At 40.7% G+C, this 16,900-nt stretch overlaps 1 protein-coding gene across 1 annotated transcript; it reads right to left on the bottom strand.

Moving 5' to 3' along the window:
• Positions 1-878: 878 nt before the first annotated feature.
• LOC310633217 (vomeronasal type-2 receptor 26-like) lies at positions 879-10,797 on the bottom strand (the record flags this gene model as incomplete). Its single annotated transcript, XM_083350901.1, has 4 exons — positions 879-1,783; positions 4,974-5,073; positions 9,560-9,848; positions 10,574-10,797. 4 exons carry the CDS (start codon positions 10,795-10,797, stop codon positions 879-881), a joined length of 1,518 nt encoding a protein of 505 aa, XP_083207027.1.
• Between the last annotated feature and the right edge of the window lie 6,103 nt (positions 10,798-16,900).

The raw sequence follows: 16,900 nt of genomic DNA, 5'->3' as shown, positions 1-16,900 counted from the left end.
GCATCTTCTACACTTCTCCCCCAAATACAACCATGCCTTAATATGTGTTTGCTGTTTTCCAGGAACCTTCCAGTTTTTGGAAGGGTCCGCCTGTCAAGTTTTGAAACTCCTTTTTTTTCTGCTGCAACAGTTATTGCTTCTCAGCTTGCCCATGAACCCACAGGGGAGGAAATCAGTTTGGAATGCAAACTTGAAAGATTAAGGAAGCAGACCATGGGAACCACGACATTTACTAGGTGTCTGGCCAAACCCAGAGATACTTTCTCAAACAATATTGCTGCATTTAATTGGTCTCCTGATCCAGAGGGAGGAGAGAGAATACTATGCTTTCACTATGTAGGGCTTGGGTGGGGTTTTGCCAGAGCTTCTTTTGCTTTCATACATGCCAAAATGATGTACTCAATAAAGTTTTACATTAAGAGATTGGAATGTCTCAAAGGTGTTTGCTTGGTTGGCATCATCAGCTGGATGTCACAGACCTTGGAGGAATTGAAATACCAATTCAGAAAGAATCATGAAGGAGATGAGGTTGAAACCTCCTTAGAAACTTTGAAGATACCTACCCATCTTAAAACAGTCCAAAGTCCAGGATAAGGTTCATATGTGTCCTCTCTTAAAGGGCTGTTTAATCCAAATATTGGGTAACGTGTGCTGAGAATAAGGAGGGTTACCAACAGTTCAAAAAGACAAATATTAATTATTAATTAATTTTATTATTTGATGATTGTGTTTGATTTTAATTTTATTAATCTAACTTTTTCATTTCCTTGGATTTTAAATAAGCTTAATTATCAAATGGAGGAAAATGAAGCATATACTGTAAACCAAAAATTGCAATCAATAATTAAAATTTAAGAACCCAAGAAACAATTTCATTATCAGTTCCCTACTTTAATCATTAGATCATCCTTAGTGTTTAGATCTGGTCTCAGGATGATAATGTAGCACTTGGGGAAGAAGATGCAGCCCAACAGTCCACCACTGGAGGCCAAGATGGAGAAAACCTGCACGGCCACCATGTATTTTCCTTTGGTGCTCAAGTAAGTGGAGAGGAAGGAGACCCAGACACTGCAGAACACCAGCATGCTGAAGGTGATCAGCTTGGCTTCATTGAAAGCTCCAGGCAGATTTCTGGCCAGGAAAGCCACCATGAAGCAAATGGCAGCAAGGAAACCCATGTAGCCAAGGACAAGATAAAACATGGTGACAGAGCCTTCATTGCATTGAAGAATGATCTCTCCAGGCTGGGAGTGCAGATCATAGTCAGGAAATGGGGGAGAAACTCTCAGCCACATGACACAAATGAAAATTTGGATAACTGAACAAGAAAGGATGATGGAGTTGGCCAAGCTCTTCCCCAACCATCTTCTCATTCTGTTCCCTGGTTTTGAGGCCAGGAAGGCCAGCACCACCATGATAGTTTTGGCCAACACAGAGGACACAGCTACTGAGAAGACAATGCTGAACATTGTTTGTCGGAGAAGACAGGTGGCTTTTCTTGGTCGGCCAATGAAGAGAAAGGAAGACAAGAAGCAAAGCAGGAGGGAGATCAGGAGGATGAAAGAGAGGTCCCGGTTGTTGGCTTTGACAATGGGAGTTTCCAGGTATTGAATGAATATGATTAAAACAAGGCCTGTGGTTAGGGACAACAGTAGAGCAATGGAGGTGAGGATGATGCCCAGCTGCTCTTCATAATAGAGGAAGGTTATGGTTTTGGGGATACATTGGACTCGGTTCTTATTTGGATATTGAACACCTGGGCACTTGGTGCATTTTTCGGTATCTGAGAAAACAAAGTAATATTTCAAATTCCAAGAAAACCTTTGTATGAGATGTGATACTGAGAGATAGGAAAGCCTCAGTAAATTATATACACTTGCACTTACACTCCAGAAAAACAAATCCCCAGTATATAAAAAACAAAAGAAGAAGAACAAGAAAGTTTCCCTCTGGTGTCACCCACCTTCCTGAGTGGAGATGGTCCCCTCTGGGCAAGGAATGCAGTCGTAACAGCAAAATGGCTCTCCTTCTCGAGCCTGCTTGACAAATCCAGGATGGCATTTTTCCACACATTTAGACTGAGGCAGAGACTAAACAGAAAAAGAAGAAATGCCAAAGAAAATGTGTCAGGACGTGTAAGATGGAGGTAGACATGAACATCAGTCAAGTTGTCTCTGGGCTTCTTATAGACAAATATGAGATCTATGACCCCTTCCAAATGGTTGCAGGGGGTACAATTGCAGGAAGATGCTTCATTCAGTTCCTCCCCTTTTCTTCTGACATATCAGATTACAAAAAAGTAGCTTTCTCCTTAACAAAGTCTGGAGGGATAAAATTGAGAAAGTATTTAACCATTAAGTGGCAACTGGTGGGTTCCTTCTCATAGTAGAATTAACATGCATTCCTCCATTCATCATAAATGCTTGATTTTAAAATATCCACAAATACTAAATTTTAGAATGAATTTTATTGTAAAATATATATTAAATTTTTATTTCATTGGATTTATTAAATTAGAATAAACTGTGAGGAAGAAAAAACTTTTGACCATCAGGATCTGGAAAGATTTCTTCTGGAGTACATAAAACATTGCAAAGCTGCTTCCCTTTGAAAGCAGTCCAAAATTATCTCCCAGTTAAGAAAAAATGGGAAATCTCCTTACAGGGAAGGGCTATCAACCTTAAATATATTCTTCATTCATATATATATATATATACACAAATATATGAACTGTCCGGTGTGACTACAGCCTGTTCGATGGCCTTTGAGATAAGGCTGAAAACAGGAAATAAAGATTTGCCCCATGTTTGGGGCCTAGCAAGGTAATCTAAGAGTTAACATATCACACACACACACACACACACACACACACACACACACACACAAACACACATATATATATATATGTATGTATGTATGTATGTATGTGTATGTATATATATATATGTGTGTGTGTGTGTGTGTACTGTATATATATATATGTGTGTGTGTGTGTGTATATATGTGTGTGTGTGTATGTGTTTATGTATATGTATATATGTATGTATATATATGTGTATATATATATATATGTATATATATGTATATATATATATATTTGTTTTCGTAGATTCTCGCGGGTGTCTGTATGTGTAGATCTAGAGTCTCGGGTTTCTTCCCGCGTTCCTTTCATCTTCAGAAAGTTGTGGCGACGTTTCGACGAAATCCCATCCGTCATCATCAGGCCGGAGTGTTCCTACTGCTGCTTCTCCATCTTTGGCTGCAGAGCATATAGTCAATCTGATTTCTGTGTTGACTGTCTGGTGATGTCCATGTGTAAAGCCGTCTCTTGGGTTGTTGGAAAAGAGTGTTCGCTATGACCATCGTATTCTCTTGACAAAATTCTATCAGCTTGTGCCCTGCTTCATTTTGTACTCCAAGGCCAAACTTGCCTGTTATTCCAGTTATCTTTTGGCTTCCTACTTTAGCATTCCAATCTCCCATGATGATAAGGACATCGGTTTTGGGTGTTAGTTCTATAAGGTGCTGTAGGGCTTCATAGAACCGGTCAATTTCATCCTCTTCAGCACCGGTGGTTGGGGCATAGACTTGGACTACTGTGATATTGAATGGTTTGCCTTGGATTCAAACTGAGATCATTCTGTCATTTTGAGGGTTGTATCCCAGTATTGCTTTTCCTACTTTTTTATTGTCTATGAAGGCTACTCCATTTCTTCTGAGGGATTCTTGCCCGCAGTAGTATACCTGATGGTCATCTGAATTAAATTCACCCATTCCTGTCCATTTTAGTTCACTGATACCTAAGATGTCGATGTTTAGTCTTGTCATCTCTTGTTTGACCACGTCCAGCTTTCCTTGATTCATGGATCTCACATTCCAGGTTCCTATGGAGAAAAAATCTTTACAGCATCGGACTTTCCTTTCACCACCAGACATATCCACAGCTGAGCGTCCTTTCGGCTTTGGCCCAGTCACTTCATCCTTTCTGGCGCTACTAGTACTAGCCCTCTGCTCTTCCCCAGTAGCATATTGGACGCCTTCTGACCTGAGGGGCTCATCTTCCAGCGTCATATCGTTTTGCCTTTTGGTACTGTCCATAGGGTTTTCATGGCAAAGATACTGGAGTGGGTTGCCATTTCCTTCTCCAGTGGATCACGTTTTGTCAGAACTCTCGGCTATGACCTGTCCGTCTTGGGTGGCCCTGCACGGCATAGCTCATAGCTTCATTGAATTACACAAGCCGCTTTGCCACGACAAGGCAGTAATCCATGAAGGGGACTTTACTGTTATAGATACTAAATTGGTTTTGAATTTAATTACGGCAGCAAGATATATTGTGGAATGGAGAAGATGGATTGAATATATTCAGAATAAATATGGGACTAAAAAGTTTCATTTAGCATTTGAATAAGTAGTGGTTTTATATTATTAGTTATTAGTTATTTGTTAGTAATATAATTATGATTATGGAGAGTTAAAGCGCGATAGAATTTAATATTTTATTCTTGTTGCTAGCATATTTTAACTTATGTTTGTAAGTCTATACCCTGTATTCAGCTCTGGGAAGTCAGGGAGGGGGGAGGGGAGGGGAGGGGAGGGTTGGGGAGAGGGGAGGGGGAGGAGGGAGTTTCTTTTTTCTATCTAAAAAATGTATTGTAAAACTTTTCAATAAAAAATAGATTCAGCATGACAGCATGAATAGTCAATAGAACTGAAGCATGCCTATCTGCCTAAGAAAATTATAGAGGTTTTACTCCACACATTCAATTCTCAGTGAAAGTTACCCACTTTTTTGGACTGGGTTTAGCCCACTTGAAACGGCTTTGGAAAAAAGAGAAAAGACATCAATATTTTCCCCACCTTGTTGAGCAACTTTAACTGTGACAAAGCATCTTGGTTGATTGTAAGTCTCTGTCTTTCAAAACTCCCCAATTGCTTGTCGATGGGATCCTCCTTGGGGAGAACCAACCTACTCATGATCCTCAGGTCTGCTGCTACGTCTCCATTCTGATCCAAGTAGACTTTCAGCAGGGAAAGATTGTACAATTCCTCCTTCTTTAGAAATGGATGGAACTAGAATGGAAACATCCAGGATTTTAAAAGCTGAAGGTTTTTTTTAATCTCATATGGTCTTTTTACATTTGAATCTTTCTTGTACTGTTGTTTAACTTGCCAATATTGGGAGTTGGGAGAACAAGTGTTGCCAATATCTTCAGAACTCAAGAACAAAGTAATACTTCTCAACCATATAGTATATTGACAAAAACTATAGTGAGGAGATATAATTGACAGAAATTGTCAATAATAGGGAACATTTTAGGAAACTCACAAATCAATTGAAGAAAACCCCCAAATATCTAGAGTATTCATAAATCCTTGAAAACTAATAATTTGTTTTTAGCAAATAATTAACAAAATGCTTCATGATGTGATGAATGGGGAGCTAGTTAATTGAGTGCTGGATGGTATGAGATAATTAAGTGGATAAAAGTGTCTCAAAATTGTACTCAATTTTCAACCTTACTAATAAAATTGTGGAGTTATGAAAAACAATTAGACCGTGATCATTGATTCTTCCATATTTTCATTAATAAAGTAGATAAATCATGATTTTGTGATGCAAAAGTTTAATAGGAAACTAATTTTTAGCATCTAGTACTTGAGACATGATTGTATGAATTAATGAATGGCAGCTACCATCTATATTAAGATTTCATTTGTAGTTATTCTATATGTAGAATGGTTACTTATTATAATAAAATGGTAGTAATATTTAATAATATGATAATAAACATATTATTTGATGATAATGTTATTTACGATCCTGTGGAAACATACAAGGTCCTCTTGAAGGAACCTCACTTGGAGAAGGTATTGCACAAAAATTTCATCAGCTTTAGTCAGGGACGAAGAAGTGGAGGAAGAGATCAAAGGAGCTGATTTTAGCCTTGAGGAAAGACAACAAGGAGAAGGGCTATGTTGGTTTATAGGGGCTTAAAGTCAGAAGGAATCTGGGAACATTTTTTCAATGCAATGCTCTTCCAATAAGTATGAGATGTTGTGCAGAAGCTTAAGATCTTAAACCACAAAGCTCAGAAAGCACCAAACACCCTGAAAAGGAATTTACTTTGATGGATCCTTGTTGGGACCCCATACCTTCCACGGCTGCAGCCTCGGAGCCCCCAACCTCTCTTCACCCTTCTTCCTTCTCCTCTGGGATTTGGATGCAGCACTTAAGGCATGGGCCAGAATCTTTATGACACTGTAAGGAAGGCCTTGATTTAGGATCCGCATTATATATTTTTTCTCTTGGGTCTCCACTGGTGCTTTCCGGGTGCATCTTCTCCGGCCTTTGACAGAAAAGGTGTGTTTTGAAATAGAACAGTGAAAATACTCATCTTGAAATTTGCTTTTCACAAAGAAAGGATTTTGATAGGCATCATCTTTCCTCCAACTCTTTTTCCACTGAAAAGGAAAGGTCCAAATACTATGGACATACTTGAGATACCATTCATTTCCCATGACATATACTCCAACCATTGTCATGATCCAGACTTTTCCTTCAGTGGGTCCTGGCAAACCTTCAAATGTTGAATGGAAAGGAAGAATTCTGTTCCAAATGGCAGCAAATTCTATGAAGTGAACAAAGACGTTGACTTGTCTCCACTTAGAGAGGGCATCCCTGAGGGGTGCTGTATGTCCAGTCATTGAGAATCGTTGTGATATAACAACACAAATTCTATTCCGGAGAAGCATTGGAGTAAGGGTTCTCATGAAATTCTCTCCCTTCTCTGTGTCTGGAGCAAAAAGACCAATGAGGGTCCATCCAAAATGGAGAAGCAGTAAGACAATTCCTGGGTACTGGAATCCTTCTTTGGGGAGCATTGGATGGAAAAACGGGAATTGACTTTTATCACTTAGAGCCTCTGAAGCAATTCTCTCACTGATCTGAAAAAACAATGAAGAATTGTGTGCTATATTTTGGGTTCTACCAAGACCAAAATTTTAGCTTTTAATAAATCCAATATTTTTCTCATGCATATATTAGAACAGTTTCTTGTTGATTAGACATTAGGCAATATCAAGATACAGAATGTAAAAGACAGAACATTAAAAAATAACATATAAATGTAGAATTTTTTAAAAAATAGTGCAATAGAATAAGTATAAAGAATGAAAATACTAATTCTTTATGAATCAGAATTTACCACAATTGGACTATTATTTCCTTCCAAAAAGGGCTTTATTGTATATAGTTTTTGAATTCTGAACACAGAGGAAATATGTTTATTTTTAACATTAGGATCACAGTAGGTTATTTCTCTAAAGTGCAGTCCAAGATTTTGATCTCCCTCTTTCTTATACAATTGATATGCATAATAATAGCTGTATTATGTCTTCTATCTCTGGAGCTCCACAAATACAAATATATTCATTGTAAGATTTGAAAGATTTAACTCAATATTTGTCAATTTGGAAGGTACATTTGTAGCAGCTATTGCATTTCAATGTGCCAACCTTACAAAGTATTATTATATTTTTCCTGGTTTTGAAAATCTTGGATTGTTAGTGCTACAATTTTTTTAGATTTTTTCTTCAATTGTAAAAAGACAGGGAGACCACAGTTCCTACTATAATTAGTTGGTTATACACTTCAAGAACTTTTTAACTGAAATTTGTTTTTTTCTAACAGAGTTTGGGGACTCTGACAGTTTCCATAGCATTAATTTTGTAAATAAATAAATAAATAAATAAATAAATAAATAAATAAATAAATAAATAAATAAATGCCCCAATTTTATAAATTATATAAATTCCCAATTCTGCTCTGAGGGCAGCAGCTGAAGTCCTTTTATCCACCCTCAAGATACTTCTCAGATGATGCGATCGGATTTGTTCTAGTAGCGATATAAAATTAATCCCAAAGTTCAGCTCAATATAAGTGCATAACGGTAACGTTGGTATTTTGTATTTAATAATTCAGTCCAAGGAACTAGCATACCTATGATTTTTTTTTAAAAAAAATTAACAGTGCATTAACTTGTGCCTTCTAAATGAGCTCCTTTGATGTTGAGGGAGGCGAGATCCAGTCACAGAAAAAAGTTCCACCAGGTAAGGAAATGTGTGAACTTGCTCTGTTGCCTCCTCATCGATTAGCCCTATATGGCAACACTGTTATTTTCCAAAGACCATCACTTTTGACTATGACTCATCCATAATGAGATAATTATTATGAGAATAGGAGCCAAATCCTCTTAACAGCACATGCAACCCAAATGTCATATCAGCAGCAACCTTTATTTGCCACATGGTAAGAATTATTTATTTGTTATGGTTCCAATGAGCCCAAAACACAAACAAGAACATAAGGGGCCATGGAGGTCTTCTAGTCCATCCCTGCCATAACAAGTGATCCTATACCATTCCAGACAAAATGAATTTCCAGTCTCTTTTTAAAACCTCAGGTAATGAAGCACCCACAACTTCATGAGGCAAGCCATTCCACTGATTAATTGTTCTCACTGTCAGTACTTGTAGAAAGAGCTTTGAGCAGGGACAATATTCTGAGTTCCATTTTAAGGGCAGTCAATTTCTTCCATAATATTTCTTTGTTTATTGTGTCAAATGCTATAGAGGCAGCAAACATTATTTCCTCTGACTGATATTTTTATAGTTAGATGGTTCAAGACAAAAGAATTGTCAAATCTGCTTAAAGACTGCTCGTGCTTCTACGAGGAATGCAGTTTTTACCCACATACTATCAACTTTATTCAAGGGGAAGCTGGCATGTATTAAAACCACAATATCTGTTAGACAAATGGGCCTGCAATTGCTAGCGTCCATTTCATTCCATTTTAAAAATATTTTTTAAACTACAATTGCCATCTTCGACCCAAGTGGGTATGGTGGATATTATTTATATATCTAAATGAACCTGCCAATAGAGGGTTCCACCAGCTGGGATATTTCTTGAATTGTTCAGGTGGTAGAAAATCTTCTCCAGAGGCTATATTATTCTTCTGATCTTTTATGATGAATTTGATCACGATCATTTTAAGGCAAAAATAAGATGCTGTATAATATATTTTAGCTTTTTTATATATAAAATGGTTAATAAATGTTAATGCTCCCTACAGACTCATAACACATATATGTTTCATCAACAGTAAGAAAGATAATCCAGCGGAACACTGTTTATAAATCTAGGATTTGTTCTTGATTGAGAATATCATTACCTTGGCTAATATCATGAAACAAATGTGAGCTTCCCATCAGTGCTACACCTATTTATTGTGCAGAAGACTCTTTGATTCAACACACAGCCTCTCCTCACCTTCACAAGTGTGCGGCAGAAGCCCTCAAAGCATTCAGGATGGTGTCATGGTGTCATGTTTCTGTTTTGAACCTTGCTCCTCCCTCCCACTGTTGCCTCAATCCCCAGTCATGAAACCTACAAAGGCCACAGTGAAAAGGAGTTATTGAATTCCATAGAGAAAAAGTCGTTTTGATCTATCACTCGCACATCAATTTACCAGATAGAGGAAAAACAAACACAAACCTGGGCAACTTTGTAGGGGCCTCCTAATGTTGACATCTGGATGGAGATATCTTCAAGAGCTGCATCCAGAAGAGCCAAAAGGTTGTCCTTCCTTCCACAGCTGTAGTTGGGAACATTGGCTTCTCCAGAAGAGAGCAAGTCAAGCAAGGCATCTGAAGTGCCGAGTGTGTTCAAACAGTTGTCATAGAGGTTGTAGCCAAGTGTGCGATTGTACAGGAGCTGGTGATGTTTATTAATCACTTCAATATTGAAAATCAAACGTAGTATTCTTTCCTCTTCATAAGGTATACTAGTGTAAAACCATGTTCATGTTAATATTAACATCAACAGCAAAATCTAAACACCTTTTCTCTACTTAATCCTCTTTTTCTCCACAAGCTAACTGAGACTTAATCCAATATTGACCCAAAATCAGAGGCAAATGATAGCTACCCGTCACCGTTTAATATTGTAAATGTTGAGAAGATAGATAGCATGGAGATAGTTCTCCAAAAGGATTAAATTAGAAATATTCTATTTGTAACAGTATTAATTTTCATCAGCCCAGTAAACAGGTTGCAGAATATTTCAGTCATTAAAGTAGCACAATCATAAAAGGGAGAAGATATTTGATAATTGACCCAGAAAAGTGATTCTAAAAACAAGTCATCCTCTATTCTTATAAAAAGCACGTGTAGAATATCAATCAGTGGGTATAAAAATACAGAAATGACCTGGGCAGTGGAAACTTAAACCATCACTACTTTCAAAAAACTTTAGTATTCAAGTCATGAATTTAGGACTGAACACAGAGAGGAAAATAATGTGGACTTTTTTCAGGTTTTAATTGCCTCGTGTTTGGATTGGAGCCTCTCCCAGAAAATAAGACAAAAGAGAGAAGCTGTGGAAATCAAAAGGATTCAAAAATTAATTAGGTCCTGCAATATAGGAGTAAGTAAAATAAAAAAGAGAAAAAAATAAGATTATTAGAACTGCAAATGGAGGAATGAAACTCCTTCACAGTGAACGACTTACAACTGAATCCGACTAGAAGGAGCCACGTTGAAAGGTAATGTTGCAGGTGCTATTTCTGATGGAGAGATGACTATACCAATGAGAAGTTCTCCTGGCCTATAGTAGCTCCATGGCTTTTCTCCATCCTGGTGGTCCAAATTCAGTGGGCACTTCATCCTCAGCTTCCCAGAGAGTGGCTGGGACACCAGCAGCATCAGAAGCAGAAGCAGAAGCAGGAGGGCCATAATTCATGGGTTGGAATCAATCTCCTTCCTACTTCTAAAAAAGAATTAGAAGAATTTAAAGCACTCTGACAGGGTGGAATATCTTGTGGCTTTCCAGCAATAAACCAAGTTTCACCTGAAAGAGAGAAAAAAGTACATTCAAGAACACAGCTTCTGAGAGTCACAAAAAACATAAGCTGTGATATTTATCCTTTTCTGATGCAAGATCCCTTCCATGTTGCTTCAGTCCAATGTTTACATCAAAGGCAATCACTGGAGACATAGGAGAAGAGGTCTCAGAGATAAGGATGGTGATGATTGCGAGTGAAAAGGAGTTTCTCCTCTTGGGACCTTGAACTTCTTCTATGTAAGGAGGGGTGACTGCAGAAAAGCACATTAGTGAAAAATCACAGTATTTTGTCATCGTCTTAGTCTTTCCTGTTAGGACATGTCCAGAAAGCCCTGGTGGATGGAGATAGTTCAACAGCCAGGAAAGTGACTTCTGCTGTCCTTCAATGGGGTCTCTTGCCTCCAGAGGATGCTAGGGAAGGTCACCCAGAGTTATGGAGTTTGGTGCCATTCTAGGTTGGTGACACTTAACTCTATTTTTATTTTTATTTTTATTTTAATTGCATTTATATCCCGCCCTTCTCCGAAGACTCAGGGCGGCTTACAAGCTTAGCTTCATTCTATGTATATGCCTGCTTATTAAGGCTTTCACACACACACCCCAAGCGGCATTATTACAAAGTCAGCTTAATTGCCCCCAACAATCTGGGTCCTCATTTTACCTACCTCGGAAGGATGGAAGGCTGAGTCAACCTTGAGCCTGGTGGGATGCGAACCTGCACTAATTGCAGGCAGCTGGTGTTACTTAAGGAGGCATTAGCCCACTGCTCCACCAAGGCTCTAGTGTTGCCTGTGCTTTATCTCTATGGAAGCACTCAGTATCCTTGAACCCAGCTTTATGTTAAGAGTTTGGAATTTTCTTTTCAATGAGATTTCCATGTATTAATCCTAATTTAGAGCTGATTTTATCATTCCTTGTAACTGAAGTGAAATTTCATTTGCCATCTGTTCTAGAAAGATCATTTTTTGGCATGAGAGCTGGCTAAGAGGCAGGAAAGTGACAGCCTGCGATGGCACCATTGGCACAGAGAGGGAAAATTGTAGAGTGGGTAGACATTTTTGTTTCCTTGACACTTTCTGTGTTGTCTTTCCATACTGATACAGTGAGAGCCATTAAATTTTGATGTTTCTTGGTTTAAATAAAACAATTGTGCTGTTAGGTCTGCAGTTGTGATGGTGGCAGCGCCCGCAGTGTGGCGGATAGTATGACCTGATTTCTTGCCATAACCATACAGGTATTGGTTTAGGCCAGGGACCTTGTGGCAGTTCCTCTGGTTGTGTAGATGCACTTGGTGTTTTGCGGAACCTGTGACATTCCCATCTCTGAGGCTTGCTTAGTCTTCCCTGGAAGACTTACAGGTGCTTATAGTTTGGATTCCTTATGTTCTGGTTTGTCTTCCTTGATTGTTGATAGATTATGTTTCTTATCTGGAGGAGGGAACGTTAATATATCCAGCTTGGCCTAGAAGAGAGAACTGGGGGGTTGAGTGACAGTGGGAGCTGATGGGATGGGCAGGTCCATCCTTACAATGAGGAGCACAGGATAACCAATATCCCAGGTCCATCATTTGAAAGTTGTCCCACTGTATTGTCTTCAGCTTCCACTCTCAGTGCCTGGCTACCAGATCTTTGGTGGCTCCAGATACCGGCTGTTCTTTTTGAATGCCAATTGGATGTATAACATGGCTTCTCTTGTCCATGATGTTACCTGCCCTGTCTCCCTGAAGCCTAGTTGTGCCCAAAGGGGAGGAAACCTCTCCTCAGTTGCAAATGTGGCCACCTACTTTGTGGGTTTGCCTCAGTGAGAGCCCACTTTGCCTTTTACTTGGTTCCTGCATACTCAGGAGGGATGTGTCCTCAGCCCCCTTGACTATGCCATAAGGAACTTTGGTAAGCTTAAAACTTGTCAGGATATGAGAGCCCAAGTAAGTGGAGGAGGGTTGGCTGTGGTCATCCATGGTTTATTATAGGCTATAAACAGGTTGCACCCAGAGCTTTCTTTTGCATCAGGGAGGTTGCAAGAAAATTTCCCCACCCTGCTGAAGTATTTTGTGTGAATGTGGACCTTAAAAGAAGATAAGGGCCACGCCCAGGTTCGAACAAGCTGGCCTGGCCTGATGGGATGGGGTTGGGTTTTTATTACTTTTAATGTGTTTTAACGTATTGTAAGAGTTGTGGGCATTTTGTTTAATCTCTTTTAATTTTTGTATTTTGTCTTTTAACATGTATTGCCCTGTTCACCACCCTGAGTCCTTTGGGAGAAGGGCAGTATACAAATAAAATTAATAATAATAATAATAATAATAATAATAATAATAATAATAATAATAATAATAATAATAATAACAACAACAACAACAACAACAGCAACAACAACAACAACCTCCAGAAGTAGGCCATGGTTAAAAGTTGCAAGTGTGAATGCAGCCATTGGTGAAGTGAGCAGGTTAAGTGGGTTGTATGGCTATGACCAGAGACAGTCTGGTGTAGTGGTCAAGGTGTCAGACTAGTAACCAGGAGACCATGAATTTTAGTCCTGCCTTGGGCACAAAGCCAGCTGGGTAAACCTTGGCCAGCCAACCTCTCAGAGCCCTGGGAAAGAGGCAATGGCAAACCACTTCTGAAAAACCCGGTCACCCATGGTCTTCCTGATTACTTTCACACACAGCCAGTTGAGGCTGTTGGGGCTTCCTGTGTCCGGCTTCAGTTTTGCAAAACCAGCCAAGTGGACTATAATTTGCTAAACATGGGCATTGTTTTTTAATCTGTTTGCTCTCTGTAAAAGCAGCAGGAAAACTCCAATCCTGATCATGACAGTGAGTTCCAAGTCCTCATGAAGGCTGCGGACAGGCTGATGAAGTCAGGGTCCTGGAAGGGCAGGAGAGCTGCAGAAGGTGGCTGTCCCTTCCTTTCCAGGGCAGGGAGGGTTTGCTGGAAAAGAGGAAGGGTGGTGTAGCCCCTTCGTGATCCAGCTCAAGCAGCCTCCGGCATGGTTGGAAAATGTTTCCTTGAGGGAGAAGCCTTCCTAGCAGACAACAAGGGTGGGAGAGCAGCAGTGACATCACCGCAAGGGTGGCTTCACAGATTGGGGGAGGGGGTCCAAGTCCATGTACCCCCTTCTGTTAGCAGCACAGTGCAGCATGGATGGTCAGGCAGGAACCCCTTTAGGAGGTGAGTCCTGGGCACCTGCAGTCTAGGAGAGCTCACCTGAGTCTGAGGCGTTTGCACCCCTGTGTGCATTTGGCCAGGCTCACCACACCCAGCATTGGTGGGACCCCCTCAGTCCCCTTTGCATGACTCAGTTGCAGAGGCCCTGCAAGTGTGTTGTGTGAGTGTCTCACCAGGTGGCTGACAGTTGTGTGTGCTCTGCAGAATTGAACTGACCATCATGTAAGTGTGTGCTCTCCTTAACCTCTTTCCTGAGCTGGGTGGAGTCATCAACTGAATTAATGGGTGAAGTTCACAGCTCCTGTTTAGGCCATCCAGGTTTTTTCAGGCATTTCTGCATCATTTTTAGCAAGCTGGGCACATCTCAGCCTAGCACTGACCACAGGGAGGGGCAAAGGTTTTGGGCTTCAGAGGGAACCAGATTAAAAGGGGCTTTTTTCTCCTTGGCATTCCTAAAGAAACGTCTAAGCAGCGGGGGACTTTGGTCGTCCATAGACCCCTGGCAATATTGACTGAGACTTCAAAACTTTAAATGTAAAGTTTAAGTTTAAATTTAAATTAAAAATATTAAAATTCCAGTAGCTGGGAACTTTGTCCTGTGCCAATGTGTGTAGAAAGTTCATCATGCTAAGCCAGCATCTGCTTTAGATATTTTGGCATGACACATTATTTATTTATTTATTTATTTATTTATTTTATTTATTTGTTTTATATACCGCCCTTCTCCCGAGGGACTCGGGGCGGTGTACAGAGCAACGTATGTATACAGTTAAACAATAGAAAAAACAAATGAACCCCAAGAGCTGTCAGGCCAGGCCGGCCTGTTGGAACAGGTAAGTTTTTAAGTCGCGCCGAAAGGTGCGAAGGTCGGGGGCCATCCGGATATCGGTAGGCAAGCTGTTCCAGAGGGTTGGCACACCCACTGAGAATGCCCTCCCCCTGGGGGCCACCAGCCGGCATTCTTTGACCAGTGGCACTCTGAGGAGGCCCTCTCTGTGGGAGCGCACAGGACGGTGCGGTGTTGACGTTGGCAGTAGGTGCTCCCGTAGGTATTCCGGACCCATGCCATGTAGGGCTTTGTATGTCATCATTAGCACCTTGAATTTCACTCGGAAGGCAACCGGAAGCCAGTGCAGCTCACGGAGGAGAGGTGTGATATGGGAGTATCGGGAGGCTCCCAAAAGTGTTCGTGCAGCTGCACTCTGCACCAGCTGAAGCTTCCAAGTGGCTTTCAAGGGCAGCCCCATGTAGAGAGCGTTGCAGTAGTCAAGGCGAGAGGTCACAAGTGCATGGGTGACTGTACGCAAGGCATCCAGGTCCAGATAAGGTCGTAGTTGGCGCACCAGCCGAACCCGAGTGAAGGCCCCCCTGGTCACAGCTCCTATGTGATCTTCCAAGGATAGCTGTGAGTCTAGGAGGACACCCAAGTTGTGGGCCCTATCAACAGGGGGTAATAATGCCAATGTAGCAGTTCTCTTCCCTTAACCTAAGTTAAGGGTATTGTGTGAACTCACCCAGATTTACCACAAACCATCTATGTGATGGCCAATGCAGTCTGTTTGCAGTGAAGATGGAAAACTTTTAATAGGTCCTGCCTTTGGATTCAGGGTCCCTGGCTATCCAGCATGGCCACATTCACAAGACAAGAGATCAGTCTAGTTTGTGGTCCTGTTTTGCAAAGGAAGAAGCATCTCAGGTTTCACCCCCGAGTTCCCCTTTTCCCAGCCATTACCTTGTCTTGTGTGTCATGTCTGGGGTTTCTCTTGAAGAAGCAGGGAAGGAGGGAAGAGACAATGGTTGCCTGGGAGCTCAGCCACCTGTTGTGATTCAGCGTCAGCCTGTGGTTCCGGCAGCTGGGTCGGATGATTCTGAAGAGGAGGAGGGGTTTGGAGAGCCTTTGGTGTCAGAGGGAGGTTCTGATGCACTGCAGGACTCTCAGCCTGGCCCCTCCCATCTTGTTCAGACTCAACTAGTCCTGATAACTAGTTTTTAACTAGCAGATTTTTATTTTTATTTTATTTTTATCCTGGTCTCACTATTACATCAGTCTTTTTATATTGCTGCCCTTCAACATTAACTTTCAAAATAAATTAAACTTTTGTTTTAACTCAGTAGGAAGCGATTCCAGTTCTGTGACATGTTCAGGCACGAAGTAGTCCCCGGGGTTTTCTCTTTAACCGCTATTATGCCAACAAACGTCAGATTTCTTTTTCTTCAGCCACAGGTGCCGGGTATTCCCTCTGGGTCCAATTTCAAGCATGGAGCTTTCCAACCTCTCAATTCTTGCTGACCGATTGAATTCTAGCTCTGCCCTATCATTTTGAATCCTATGGGGATTATTCCCCTTTCATTTCTCTCCAGAGAAGGGCCCAACAAACTCTGAGTCCAAGAACTAGTTGAATTAGCCGGGGATCTCTGGTGTGAGAGAGAATTATTATTATTATTACCCTCAAAGTTTCAGCTCTGCTCTTGGGCCGAATCCTCCAGGGGAGACTTTGGGCAGAGACAGATGGAATCAGCTGCAGTTCGCTTCTCTCTCTCCACAACCTCTGGAGACAAGCTGTTCCACTGATTAATTGTTTTGTCAGGAAAGTTCTCCTTAGTTCTAGGTTGGTTGAAAATCTGTAAGTTACTTTGACTCTGAGAGTTAAAGAATAGAAAGAAGGATGGAAGCAAGCTAGTCCCTCCTAAAGTAATATTCATAATTCACTGACTCATTGGTTCAGACTATAAAAATAAACCATGATTACAAATTGCAAATGTGAATTCAGCCATTGGTGAGGTGACCAGGTTAAATGGGTTGTATGGCTACAATCAGAGCCAGTCT

The sequence above is a fragment of the Vipera ursinii genome (genome assembly GCF_947247035.1).
Source record: "Vipera ursinii genome assembly, chromosome: 2".
Classification (NCBI taxonomy): Eukaryota; Metazoa; Chordata; class Lepidosauria; order Squamata; family Viperidae; genus Vipera; species Vipera ursinii.
The sequence above is the reverse complement of the archived record's forward strand: the minus strand, read 5'-3'. Positions and strand labels throughout refer to the sequence as shown.